Source organism: Budorcas taxicolor, chromosome 3 (assembly GCF_023091745.1).
Source record: "Budorcas taxicolor isolate Tak-1 chromosome 3, Takin1.1, whole genome shotgun sequence".
Taxonomy (NCBI): Eukaryota; Metazoa; Chordata; class Mammalia; order Artiodactyla; family Bovidae; genus Budorcas; species Budorcas taxicolor.
Window position 1 is genome coordinate 82,939,260 of NC_068912.1, and position 14,302 is coordinate 82,953,561.

At 32.0% G+C, this 14,302-nt stretch overlaps 2 protein-coding genes across 2 annotated transcripts in view; one reads left to right on the forward strand and one right to left on the reverse strand.

Moving 5' to 3' along the window:
* Positions 1–14,302, forward strand: part of DOCK7 (dedicator of cytokinesis 7) — a 158,788-nt gene that overhangs the window by 42,175 nt on the left and 102,311 nt on the right. The gene's annotated exons all lie outside the window — the stretch shown is intronic.
* Positions 3,665–11,411, reverse strand: ANGPTL3 (angiopoietin like 3). Its single transcript, XM_052637846.1, has 7 exons — positions 10,917–11,411; positions 10,156–10,266; positions 7,710–7,824; positions 6,888–7,001; positions 6,189–6,284; positions 4,198–4,461; positions 3,665–3,849 (listed from the first exon to the last, which is right to left on the reverse strand). The coding sequence occupies exons 1-7, from the start codon at positions 11,409–11,411 to the stop codon at positions 3,665–3,667; spliced, it is 1,380 nt and encodes a 459-aa protein (XP_052493806.1).

Here is a 14,302-nt window from a genome sequence, read left to right on the forward strand (position 1 = left end):
ATATAAAGAAATGAGGAGAACGTGAAAAAGTAAAAGGGAGGACCAGCAGAGGCAGTAAGGTTTAGATGGATTTGTTATTTAATAAGTTGAGTTTGAAGAGGCTATAGGATATCAAAAGGAGAAATGGCAGGTGGCAGTGGAAGAAGGGGAAGAAGGTTAACTGGAGAGAGAGAGATACCTAGAGTTGGGAAATGTATTCATGGAAAATAAATGAATCCATGAGAGTAGATAGAATTTCTGAGGTCCGAATAGAAGAGATGTTTGAATATTGTATGTCGGTCCACAGTGCTAAATGCTAGGAAGAAATAGGGCATTAAAGATGGACTCAGGGACTTGCCTGTCGGTCCAGTGGTTAAGACTCTGCATTTCTACTGCAGAGGAAGTGCAGAATCTGCATGCTGCGCTGGCTCAGCCAGAAACAAAAGCAAACATGGGGAGTAGTAGTACTGTGGAAGCAAACTGACTGAAGGTCAGGTTTGAGAAGAGAATATTGTTGTTAGTAAATAGTAAAGAAATCAAAGGGAATGTGGACTGAGAGGTCACTGGATTGACAGTTGTGTTGATGGTGCAATTAGAACCCTTTTGGGAAATTAGTGAGGACCGAGGACATAATTTTGTGAAGCATAAAGAAAAAAATCCTTTCTCTAACAGAATTCTCTCTCAATCTGAGCTTTATATGCAGGAAACAACTCAGTATTCCTGAAAGAAACAAAATGCAGCACATTGTATGAGAATTTAAAAAAATTGGAAAACAGAGAAAAAATTGTTATATTAAATAACATTATTTTGCATTTGAAAGCTTCCTACTTTTGGGGGGGAAAAAAGGCCATTTTGGCACTCTTGCTTTCAAAGGTCAATTTTGACAGATTGAATGTGGTTCTGAAAATGAAAATTAATTCCTGCCTTTATTCCTTTGTATGTTTTGGAACAAAATATTTGTGTAGGATCCACATAGATCATAAATATTTGAATGTGTCATATACTAAAAATATATATTGAACAATTTAAAATACCTAATGGTGAATATTTATTGATTAATGTGAGTCACTACATGACTTGGACACAACAACTGTGGAAAATTTTTAAAGAGATGGGAATATCAGATCACCTTACCTGCTCCTGAGAAACCTGTATTAAGTCAGGAAGCAACAGTTAGAACCAGACATGGAACAATAGACTGGTTCAGAATGGGAAAGGCGTACGTCAAGGCTGTATATTGTCATCCTGCTTATTTAACTTATATGCAGAGTACATCATGCAAAATGCCGGCCTGGATGAAGCACAAGCTGGACTCAAGATTGCTGGGAGAAAATATCAATAACATCAGATATGCAGATGATACCACCCTTATGGCAGAAAGTGGAGAGGAATTGAAAAGCCTCTTGATGAAGGTGAAAGAGGAGAGTGAAAAAGTTGGATTAAAACTCAACATTCAAAAAATGAAGATCATGACAGTCAGTCTCATCACTTTATGGCAAATAGCCAGTCTCATCACTTTATGGCAAATAGGTTGGGAAACAATGGAAACAGTGAAAGACAATTTTCTTGGGCTCCAACATCACAGCAGATGGTGATTGCAGCCATGAAATTGAAAAACCCTTGCTCCTTGGAAGAAAAGCTATGACCGACCTAGATGACATATTAAAAAGCAGGGATATTACTTTGTCAGCAAAGGTCTGTCCTGTCAAAGTTATGTTTTTTCCAGTAGTCCTGTATGCATGTGAGAGTTGGACCATAAAGAATACTGAATGCCGAAGAACTGATTCTTTTGAACTATGGTGTTGGTGAAGACTTTTGAGAGTCCCTTGGACAGCAAGGAGATCCAACCAGTCCATCCTAAAGGAAATCAGTCCTGAATGTTCATTGGAAGGACTAATGCTGATGCTGAGGCTTCAGTCCTTTTGCCACCTAATGGGAAGAGCCCACTCATTAGAAAAGACCCTGATGAGGGGAAAGATTGAAAGCAGGAGGAAAAGGGGATGACAGAGGATGAGATAGTTGGATGGCATCACTGACTCAATGGACATGACATTGAGCAAGCTCCGGGCGATGGTGAAGGACAGGAAACCCTGGCATGCTGCAGTCGATGGGGTTGCAAAGAGTTGGACATGACTGGGTGACTGAGTGACAATGATGACAGACTTTGGCACTACCCTTTTTTCCTTTTTTTAAAAAAATTAGTCTTTAAAAATTGAATTTAATTCAAGATTTTATTTCTCTTTGATGATTTCTTTAGAAACTTAAAGAAAATAAATACTGCCAAAAGATATTATGGTCAGAATATCCTCTAATAATCCTTGAGTATTTACAATTTAAATTATTTAAATTAGAAATAGCATAATCATACTCCTATTAGATGTCAATAAAAAACTACAAGAATGTAAATGTCTGTAATGTAGAGGAGTGAGTCTTGGAATGAATTTGGAAATGTTAATATTCCTCAGACTGTTTGTTTAATCATTCAGTAACTTTTTATGATTCTTAATTCTCTTTGAAAACCTCCAAATTAGTGTTAGACTCACACTGTGTCCAAGGGAAACAAATTATTAAACTTTAATTTGATGCCACAAACACATTCTTTCTTACTGTATTTTGACAAGATCACCTTAAAATTGTTTGTTTTTCCCAACATTAGGAGTTAAAATATGTATAGAGTCCAGACAATATGCAATGTGGGAGACCCTGGTTTGATTTCTGAGTTGGGAAGATCTGCTGGAGAAGGGATACCCACTCCAGTATTCTTGGGCTTCCCTGGTGGCTCAGCTGGTAAAGAACCCACCCGCGGTGAGGGAGGCCTGGGTTCCATCCCTGGGTTGTGAAGATACCTTGGAGAAGGGAACGGCTACCCTCTGTACAATTCTGGCCTGGAGAGTTCCATGGACTGTGTAGTCCATGGGATCGCAAAGAGTGGGACATGACTGAGCGACTTTCACTTTCACTTTCAGGAGTTAAAATATGTATAGAGTCCAGACAAGTTAACAAATAAGGTACAGTGATAGTTGATATTTAAAGTCAGTATGACTTAGCAGTTATGATCTACTATATTTAACAGTGTGAGCCTATTTCAATACAGTATTTCATCCTGCTTCATTTTGCCTCATAAATAAAGCATACTGAACATTTACTCCAAATTATTTTGTTGCAAATTACTATCAATTTTAAAATCCATGTTACTGATTTTCACATGTACTGTCAACTTATTTAATTTTAGTTTTGAAATTAATATTACATCATTTAAAAATTGTACAATTATTGTTTATATTTATTCAAGTTTAGAATTTTAGCAAGAAAAGTATTTTTTTAACTGAGGAATTTGTGCAGTTAGCTAACATGATGACTTTAAACATAAAATTTTTTTTTATGTTGTTTATTTAGAATGGTTTTTGAAATTTCATCCATTGGTTAAAATTTAGAATCAGATTCTAAAATTTGATTCACACATCACAAAATATATGAATAAATGATTGTCATAAAATTTTGATTGAGAATAAATGGTGTTCTTTGAAGTGATGTGATATGTTTAATATTAACTTGGTAGTGGCTTTAATATAAAGAATTTATTTCTAAGCCTTCTATTAGAGGTTTAATACTGGATTTCTTAGCCATTGTAATATGGGATGAGTTTAATGTGTAATAATTTATTGGCTTTTACATTTGCCTCAGTTCATTCATAATTTTCTGAATCTGATGGATGTATCAGCATTTTGGTTGCTTTGATGGAGTACAGCCTTCCATCTTGAGACTTCCAGCATATTCCTCCTCTCCTCTCTGGCTTAGCTTTTGCTCTTGGCTTGTTGTATTTACCATTTAGGTTGTTTTCCCCACATACATCATGGCACCACCAGCCTCCTAAAAAGGATAGATACACAGTTTAATAGATACAAATGCATATATAGTTGCTGTTATTATATTTACCCGGTGAGTGCATCTTTAGTTATATGCATAGTTTCCAATTTTAAATGATTTATATGTCTCATACATCTGATCAAAAATAAAATATCTGAGAAAGGTTAGAGGTGAAATGCATAATTGAACTAGAATCAAATTACCACATATGTTATGAGACATTTACATATAGAGAAAATGTTTATTTTGGATGCATATTTTAAAGAGTTGACATTGAAAGATACTAGCTATTACTCTGGAAAGATACTTTGAAGATATGAAAATAAAGTTTTGATATTAGGAAGAGGATACCTGAATTACTTTCTGGACAGTTGAAATGTCCTTTTGCTTTGTGATCCCAAGTAGAAAACATCAAGTCTTTGTGTTCCGGAAATGCCTTGGGGCCATTGCCAGAAATCTCAGCTAGATGTAGTGTATAGTTGGTTTCATGATCTCCCAAGTGAAAAGAGTATTCAGTGTAATACTTGTCTTTCCAGTCTTCTAGCTCGATTCGCAAGGTATAGTTAGATTGCTTTACTATGGAGTATATCTTTTCTAAACCCAACCAAAATTCTCCTGAAAAAAAAAAGTTGCAGAAATCTGTGGATTGTTAACTGTAGTGGAGGCAGTGACCATTTATTTTGAGAGTTTTTGTTTTAATTTTTTCGCTGTAAGGAGCTTAATTGTTTTCATCTTGAATCCTTTAGAGTTTCTTAAAATATTTGTTTTAAAAACAGTTTTATTGAAGATAGTTATATTACAACAACTGTGAAAATATTAATGGGCCTACCTAGAGTATGATTATCCTTTCTAAACTGGATAATATCAGGCATATTTCACAGGTGAAACCTATTAGACTATTATAAGTATTTATAGGGTTGGTCATTGGTAAAATGTTATCTAACTTTTGGGTCCTTATGTATACTGGCTTTATAATCAGCTGTTTTTTTTTTTTTTAATACCCATATACTATGCCCTTTCCCCTAGACCTAGGAAAAACATAAATAAAATTCCACGTATGAGTTATTAGTATAGTGCTTGGTGCGTACTAGGTTTTCAACAGATTAATGTAGAAAGAGTGATGGTACTATGAAGAGATTTGTTAAGAATTTCTAGAGACTTGGATAATAATGTTATTTTCCTCTCATATAGTCTTGGCCTTTGATATTTTCTTGGTATATATGTTTTCCTTGTAAAAAAAGAAGGAAATAAATTTAAAAATTTTAAATAAAAAGCATTATTCTTAATAACTTTTTGCTGCAGTTTTAAAAATTTTATTTGGAATGAAAAACATAACATAAATACAAACAGTTCTCTTTAATTACTACAATTAATCTCTTTAATTATCCCTTTTATTAAAGCATTTAAGGGAAAAAAGTCAGAATTTCTTTATTGCTGTTGAATCAGTATATTTCATTTTAAGAGTTGCAAACTACAAATGGCTTACTTCCTTGAAGAAATAAATGAGTATTCTGGACTGTCACTCTTAGGAGAAGACTTGAGCCTACAAAGCATATCAGTGATTATACCTTTTAGTTTGGGATTTAATTGGTAGTTTGAATCTAAAACTGTTTAAGTAGTCAAATAGTCCTGAATATTTAAAAACTTGCCATAATGATGGATGTTACCCATTTTATGAATGAGTACATGGCATAACTCATGGATTTTTATAATGTGCTTTTTGGATTTTAAACCCCTATCTTATTTTTATTTAGCTTATTTTATTTTTTACCTTATTTATTTTGTGATCAAAATATAATTTGCATTGAATTACCTAAATTTATTTTAAACCACACATTGTATAATATACATTTATAATATTTAAATTATTGAAATCTAAGCATTTTCTTAAGATCTGACAGTTGACAGCTTCTTTGTACCTTCCAACTTCCAAATAGTTGATATCTAAAATGTTAATAAGAAAGCAGAGTGACCACTGATAAGGATGGTTTTCTTTGTAGCTCATTCATAGGATTTACTACTTATTTGAAACATGAAGTACTTTTAAATCAAAATTATCTTTTAAAATCATAATTATGATAATCAGAAGCCATCCAATTAAATTGTGCTTAGTATATACATAGAACAGACATGTAATTATGGAAAGTATAATTCAAAAAAAGACAATTGTAATAAGTTCAGTACTTACAAATGTGTAACTATTTGCTAATAATTTCTAAGAAGGCTGGGACTGTACCTCATTCATTGTATTTCTAATGCCAAATCCACAATGGGCTTTATTAATAGATTCTTAATAAATACGTTTTAGTTAACGAGTGAATTAATGTATGAAGTCATCTTACCATCAAGTCTCCCAAAACCATACTTGTAGTTTTCCCAGGTTTCATTGAAGTTTTGTGATCCATCTATTCGATGTTGAATTAATGTCCATGAACTACCTGAATATAATGAACAAATTGTATTTTCAGTAGACTGATGCTGATAGTTGTAACAAAATACTGTTTTTTTGTTTGTTTTTATTGGTGGCTGTATAAGGTAGTTATTAACATTGTGATGGTAATATTTTATTATTTATTGTGGGCCCAAGAAGTAAATGAAGGGCAACCAGTTAATTTGTCTTAATAAACTTATTGACAGCAGTCATTTTAGATAATTTTTTAGATAAAAGGATGGAGAACATTGAATGAATGCATAAGTAAGTAAATAAGACAAATGTATGTACTAGATCTAGTACAAATGTATGTACTAGGTACAGATACACAGATATATATCTGTACTAGATACAGATATATATCTGACTGAGCGACTTCACTTTCACTTTTCACTTTCATGCTTTGGAGAAGGAAATGGCAACCCACTCCAGTATTCTTGCCTGGAGAATCCCAGGGACGGGGGAGCCTAGTGGGTTGCCGACTATGGGGTTGCACAGAGTCGGACACGACTGAAGCGATTTAGCAGCAGCAGCAGCAGCAGTCTTACTAATAGGGAGTGAGTAACCTTAGCTTACTTACTATTGTATATTTGTCTTAGGCTGGTTTTACCTGATTTAACATCACAGTAGACATTAAAAACTTCAGAGTTGCTAGGTCTAATGGAGTAGATGCCACTTGTATGTTTGCCTTGGTTATAAATGATGGTACAGTCAGCAGGAATGTCTAGAATCAACAAAATGTTATTACATAAGGTGCATTAGTGAAGAATGATATCTTTAGAGCTTGAGATTTTAGTTGAAATTCTATGGAATTGTGACTGTCGTCTTTAGCCTTTTTTAGTAATGTGTTATTAAAAAACTATTTTATGCTAAAACATTTTTATTAGATGGCATGTTATATGAAGAATATCAAATAGTTATTACCAAACTGATTTCTTTTTGAGAAAGCGACAAAATGAGAATTTTAAGTGCCCTTTCCCCTAGACCTAGGAAAAACATAAATAAAATTCCACGTATGAGATATTAGTATAGTGCTTGGTGCGTACTAGGTTGTCAACAACAGATTAATGTAGAAAGAGTGAACATATATAGAAGAAACTAACAAAGACCTTTTGTTCCTTTATGAATTACATTAAAAATAAATGTGTTTTGAAAATACATTATTTTGTTGAAGCTTGGTTGAGAGTGGAGACTTTGTCTCCCCATCAAGTCTATATTCATATTTCTCTGATTGTCTTAAGAATGTTTTATTGGGTTTAAAAAAATCACTAAGATCCAGTTTAGAGTGACACATATTTGTTGAATGTATCTCTTTGCTCTCTTTTAGTCTAGAACAGGCCCTGAGAATAGGGATTTTTGATGGAAATGTCAAAGATAGAAGAAAAATTTGATAGTAATAGCTTCAAGACAGAAATACAGCAAATTATCTTACCGTCATGTTCTACATTTTCTGTTTCATTCAAGTGAAAAGAGGGAGTCGTTCTTGGTGCTCTTGGTTTAGAAGAAAGAGAATTTTCTGTGGATTCTTTAATACCAGTTCTTCTCAACTGATAAAAGAATACAAATCTACTTTAAAAAATTTGAATATTTAATTAGGGGAAATCTGAGTTCATAATATGTTATTGTTTTCAATGGTAACAGGGATAATAATGCTGTATGTATTACACAGACTTCCTGTTCTCAAAATATTTAATCAGGCACATTATTTAATGAGTTTAAAAAATAGAGAAAGATATCAAGGCAAAAAACAGAAATTAATCAAAAAACAGCAAGACCAAAGGCAGAGACTTTGGTTAAGGTATTTTAATATGTTCTATTTATTTATATGAATGTAATATATATTCTGTTAGAATATATATATTCTGTTCAGTGACAGAGGCAGATTTCAAATTTCATAATTCTCAGTTGTAGGTCTTAAGATATAATAATAGTAATTTGAACAAAGTTGCTTTCTTGATAGTTTTTGACATGTAAATGTATTTGTAGAGGTAGCAAATTGGCAGGTTTATTTGTTTGCTTTTCATATATTCAATATTTCATTGTCTGTTGTGCTGGGTTTGCAGTTTATTGACTGATAGTGTGTTACTGATGACTTGAAAGAAGCAGAGTATGTAATATCTTGTGTTAATAATGTTAGTTTTTTGATGTCAGCATAAATGGCATTTCTTAGGATATAGTTCACTAGGCTCTCTTGTAAAGTTCACTGATTGTGTGTTTGTCTTTTCTACTGAGTGACTGCGGTCTTAGAGTAACTTAACTTGAGAGTTTGGTTTGTAAATTTAAAGTTGAGTAAGTTGTGTCAGATGATCTAAGGCTTCTTCCAACTTAGAAATTTATTGTTTTAAATTCTTCATACATTTTATTACTAGACAAGATGTGTACCATTTTATAATAGTGACATTTTGCTTTTGTAAGTAGGTTCATTTACTCATAGTAAAATATGTAGGAAAAAAGAGAAAAATAGCATACAGTAAGAAGGAGATTATGGAAATTAAAACTAGTTGGAAAAAACCTCTTTTTGGACAATTAGCAAAAATACCCTACTAAATAATGATTGATAAATTAGCAAAAGTAAGTTACTAAAATTATGAGTCTCATAAAATTACTAAAACATAATGTGTTTGTTTTGTGGAAATTATAATATTTGTTTTATAGTCCTTGGCATCTATTTTTTTAACCAGTTTCTTCAAGTCTGTATTATTTTTGAAATTTCTGAATGGCTGTTTAATAGTATTATTACTAATTAATATTTTTGAACTATGGTAGTATATATATATTGGAATGCTTAGATTTTGGCATGGCTTTATTCTAAACAGGTATCTCCCTTCCTCACCCAGCCAGTTATTTATATTGTAGATTAAATTATACTGTTGGGTATTAAATTTTAATTATTAGGCATGTAGCTTCTAATAATTATAATCACAGCAAGTTTTTATTGACTTGTTTGTACTAAATGTGACATTACCTTTATTAACTCAGCATGTATTGATTAAGTGTTTACTATGTATCAGACAGTGTTCTATGTTTTGGGGTCTACAGCAATTAAAAAAAAATGAGAAACTTCTGTACATATGGATCTTACATTCTAGTGCAGGGACAGACAGAATAAATAACTAAATATATATATTAAATAAAGGTAAGTGTTAAGAGAAAGAAGAGAAAGATGAAAGAGGTAGCAGGTTTCAAGCATGGGTGTAGGGGATTGTAACTTCTGATTAAATGATCTGGGAAGGATTCTTTGAGAATTTTGTATTTGAGAAAGACCTAAAGGGAATAAGAATGGGCCATGCCAATACCAAGATGAAGAGCATTCCATACAGAGAGCAACATAGGCAAAGGCCCTGAGGTAGCAACTTGTTTGATGTGTTTGAGTAGCAGTAAAAAGGCTAGTATGACTATAGTAGAGGAAATGAAGTCAGTGAGATGATTAAGAATTATCTGAGTCTTCTTGGGCCACTGTGAGTGAGATGTGAAGCCATTGTGGGGTTTCAAAGAGAGACATAGTGTAATTTAAATTTTAAAGGAATCTCTTTGGCTGCTATATTGAGGATATACTTTGCATGAATTCTTTCTTTTTTCTCACAGCCATCCTATAAGACAGGTTCTCTTATTGTCTACCTAGAGTATGTAAGGAAACAGAGAGGGAGGAAACAGAGAGGGGTTAAATAATTTATTCAAGGTCACACAAAAGTTTTAGAACCAGGATTCAAACCCAGGTAGTTTACTAGCTTCAGAGCCTGCAAACTTAACAGTCATGCTGATGTGATCCTTTTATTCATTATCCATTTATAATTATTGTAAATAATTTTAGGGTCCATATTTTCATAAACCTTATTTTTATGTAAAAGATTGGACATACTATTAAGATATTGACTTACCTGATTTTCTATTTCTTTTATTTGACTTTGCTGTTGATTTAACTGTCTGTATTGTTCTTCCACAATCTGAAGAAGGTCTTTAATGCTATTATCTTGCTGTTCTACCAAAGTCTGTATATAGATTGTAGGTTGGTTAGAGATTTCTTTCTTTCCTGTTAAACTAGACTTGTAAATTTCCTATAGCACTGTCACAGTCTAATTTTTTAAACTAATAGTATATTAGAAAAATGAATACTGGCAAACCTTTTCCCATTTCATGCTTCTTTCACATAGTACATACTTCTGTTTTTGTTTTTTATTTAAACTGTACCATCTCTAAAATCTGATTTCCTGAACTTTAAACTACTTCAATTACATGGAGGAAAAAAACCCCCAGCATTTTAGTGTTTTCCATTTACTGTATTACTTTTATACATTTTAAAGATAAAATCGTTACACAAGTTATATTCCTTTAGCTTTTTACTTGCCTCCAGTAATTCACAATATTGTAATAGTTTAGTGTTCTAAATTTCATTGCTTAACTGACTTGTAAGTTTCATCTGATATTCAAAGTTCAGTTATTTTCATAAATTTGTTAGGGAAACAAAAACCAGCTTGAAATTATCATGGGAAAATTTATTTCCTGGAGGCTTTTTTTTTAAAATGAGAAGAATATAGTGCTTCAGCAGTTCAACTAAGTATTTCAAGTAGCATGTCTTAAAATTATTTTTTTGAAAAGATTCACATTGAAAACTTAATCATGCTCTTTAGTTTTTACTTACTTTAAGTGAAGTTACTTCCAGGTGTTCCTGAATTTGAGGTTGATTTTTAATTAAATTGGTTAATTGGTCCTCCAGGTATCTCACTTTCTGTTGCAGTAGAATTTTCTCTTCAAGAAGACTTTCGAGTTTTGAGTCAAGTTCAAGTGACATGTTCTTCACTTCTTCATTTTTGACTTGCAGTTTGGATGTCGCTCTTCTAAGTTCCTTTTCTTCCTCTTTGATTTCATTGGTTTGCAGTGATAAGTCATAAAAGGACTGATCAAATATGTTGAGTTTTTGAAATATGTCATTAATTTGGCCCTTAGTCTTATGAACAAAGTCTTTAAGACCATGTCCTAACTGAAGTAGGCCATTGGCTAAAATTTTTACATCATCTAACATAGCAAATCTTGATTTTGGCTCTGGAGATATAGAATCAAGTGATGTATAGTCTTGGTCAGTTCTGGAAGAAATAACTAGAGGAGCAATAAAAAGAAAGAGCTTGATAGTGTACATTTTTATCCTAATTATTCACTTTCAAGCGATTTGGAATTTGTTTTTTTCCTGGGAGCATACGAAGACTTCTGAACTCTCTATATAACACTATTTGCCACAGACACAGTAAGGTTGGCAGGTCAATATAGTTAATCATTAAGCTGTGTAAACTTGTATGAATGTAACCTTCCAGACTGAGTTAGATCAATGTTAAATGAAATCAAAGAAATGAGCAACAACCTTAATTGATTATTTAAAATGGTTATTGTATTTAATTTTGCTGTATTGTAAACTGCATTTTTAGTGTTAGGAGATCTACCTATTTTTAAAAGCTCATTTTAATTTATCATGATTTTTAAAGAGATTTACAAGTAAATATCAAACTCTTCTGACAGATAAATTCATCATTAAAGCTGAGGAAAAATTAATGAATCAAGTATGCATTTCCTAAATTGTATTTTAGTTTTTTTTGAAACAGTGATGATCCCCAAAAATGTGTTCTCTATGAAGCCTTCCTCCACATGTGCAGGTGATGTTAATGCTGTATTCCTATGCTACTCTGTATGAGCTAATGTATGATTATTTATTCCTTATTATTTGTCACTATAATTATTTGTATATTTTTTTCTTCAGATGATCTATCTAAACCGTGTTTGTATATAATCACAAAATCCATATCTAAAAGGTATTTCATCCTTTCTCTCTGTTATATTCTGTCTCTGTGTTCTAGCCTCTTTCTCCTGTACCCACTGGAAGACCAATAGATTATGTGGTTCCAGTGTCACGAATTATTTGCCCATTATAAATTTTTCTGTAGTTTGTGAACTTGGGAACAATATTCAGGGTCTAAATTTAATAAAACCTTTCTTTTGATCATTTAGCACTAAGGGCTTTTGGATAGAATGGTTACATTAGATGTAGTAACCCATCGTGGTTAAGAGTTTCATTCTGGAGAGGGACTGGCTGAATTGGAATCCTGACTCTGCTGTTCTTTAGTTGTGTGAAATTACTTAGCTTTTCTGCATCCCTTTTTTCTTGTCTATCAATTGAAGATAATATATACTTTATATAGTTTAAAAATTAATATTTTAAAGCACTTAGAGCAATACCTAGTGTTTAGTAAATACAACATGGTATTATGTACTAGCTATTCTTTTGTAATTAGAAAGTCAATGCATTTATGTAGTAGTACAGTAATATTTTATTGATAAATATTATCTGATCTTGTGTTAAGATGACATAAGTTGGGAAATTTTTCTAGAATCTGGGTTTTCTTACTTTGATCTCTTGAACCTTGGTAAGTACAAGGAATTATTTCTTTTGTTTAGCTTGTGTATACTTTTTCTAAGTGTCCAGTATAGAACAATATAAGTATTTCTGTTTGTAAGAGAAATAAAGAATGCAAGAAAATAAAAGTATACAAATACTTCCAGTAGGGAAGAAGAAAAGCAAAACATTTTTCCTTCGTTTTCATTTTCACTTTTCCTTCACCACTGGTACATGTTGTGAAATTATAGAAGTGTATGTTGAACTAGTGAAAAAATTTGAATTTTCTCCCCCTTTTAAAAGGGATATGTTAGTGTTGTGATCATTGGTCATGAAGAGCATGTTTTGAAGCTTGTGTTAATTGAACTGTCTCCTTTTCTTGCCTGAAACTATTGACCCTGATATTTCATCCACCTTTTAGTTGAGGGGCAGTTGAAATGGGCCAACTTCTTGTCTCTATTGTACTCTAGGCTGTTTATTGGTAAGATCTGTATCTGTTTTTAATTTATATTCCATAGAGCACTTCAGTAAATTCCTTACATGTTGGAGAAACAATAAATTTTTATTGAACAAATAAGATAATGATAAGTCTTAACATGGGAGTTTTTCAAACATAAAATTTGCATGTAATAGATACTCCTTTTTAGTATTGGAGGTTCTTTACAATGAAAAGAATTTGAAAAGTAGTCCTTTCCAGTGCATGAAAGTAACTGGATAATAATACCAAAGAAAGACTATGTGTAGGAATTTCTTTTTATTTTAGTTAATGTGCTGGAATATTAATACTTTCTGTTGAAGTTATGGTTGTAATACCTCACATATAATGCTAAGAGAGATTAGAGGCAGTGGTTGCATATTCTTGGTTTATAATATTGTCTTTGGGTAGAAATATCTGGGTAATTTTTTTCTTATAGTAGTTTGACATGTTATAAAATAGAATTAAAATAAATAAATTGTCTAATTACAAGCTGTGGAAGAGTGTCAACATGGGAAATGTAATGTGTTTAAACAGAACCCTAACCAGATATAACCAGTAACGTTATAAAAACTTTAAATTTTTATGCCTAAGAAACTAAGCAAAATTAAGACCTAATTTAAGGATTCCCAGTTTCTATGAACTAATACTCAAAACTTCTTAGCTGCATGGAATTATAGGACATTTAGGATCTTTGTTTAAAAAGTGAAGCAAAGTCCTTTATCCTCTCCCAGGTTGTGCAATCTTATGGAGATTTGACTTCCAAATAAAACGCAAGGCATTTTGGATCTTGTATCCCTGTTAATTTGAATATAGTATGTCCCTACTAATTTTTTCCTTTTTAAATGTGGTCATTTGTTTTTGAATTAATATGTTTGGTAGAAAGACTAAAAGTAACTGAGAAAAATATATTAAAAATAGAAATATTTATATGAACTAATGACAAAGTAATATATTAGTTTCCTTTTCTTCTAGAATAGTACTGGCCAATGGAGATACAATGTGAGTTATTTATGTATAAAACGGAAAAGAGATGAGTGAAATTCATTTGAACATATGTTTTATGTATCTGATATATCAAAAATTACCACTTTAACATACCAGTATGAAATTATTAATTAGGTATTTTATGTTCTTTTTTCATACTCTCTTCCAAATCTAGTGTGAATTT

Coding starts and splice junctions, on each gene's coding strand:
- ANGPTL3 (XM_052637846.1), bottom strand. CDS start 11,411: ATGTACACTATCAAGCTCTTTCTTTTTATTGCTCCTCTAGTTATTTCT. Junction 10,267..10,916: donor TGGAAGTAACTTCACTTAAA/GTAAGTAAAAAC, acceptor ATCTATATACAG/ACTTTGGTAGAACAGCAAGA. Junction 7,002..7,709: donor AGAAAATGTAGAACATGACG/GTAAGATAATTT, acceptor TGTTGATTCTAG/ACATTCCTGCTGACTGTACC.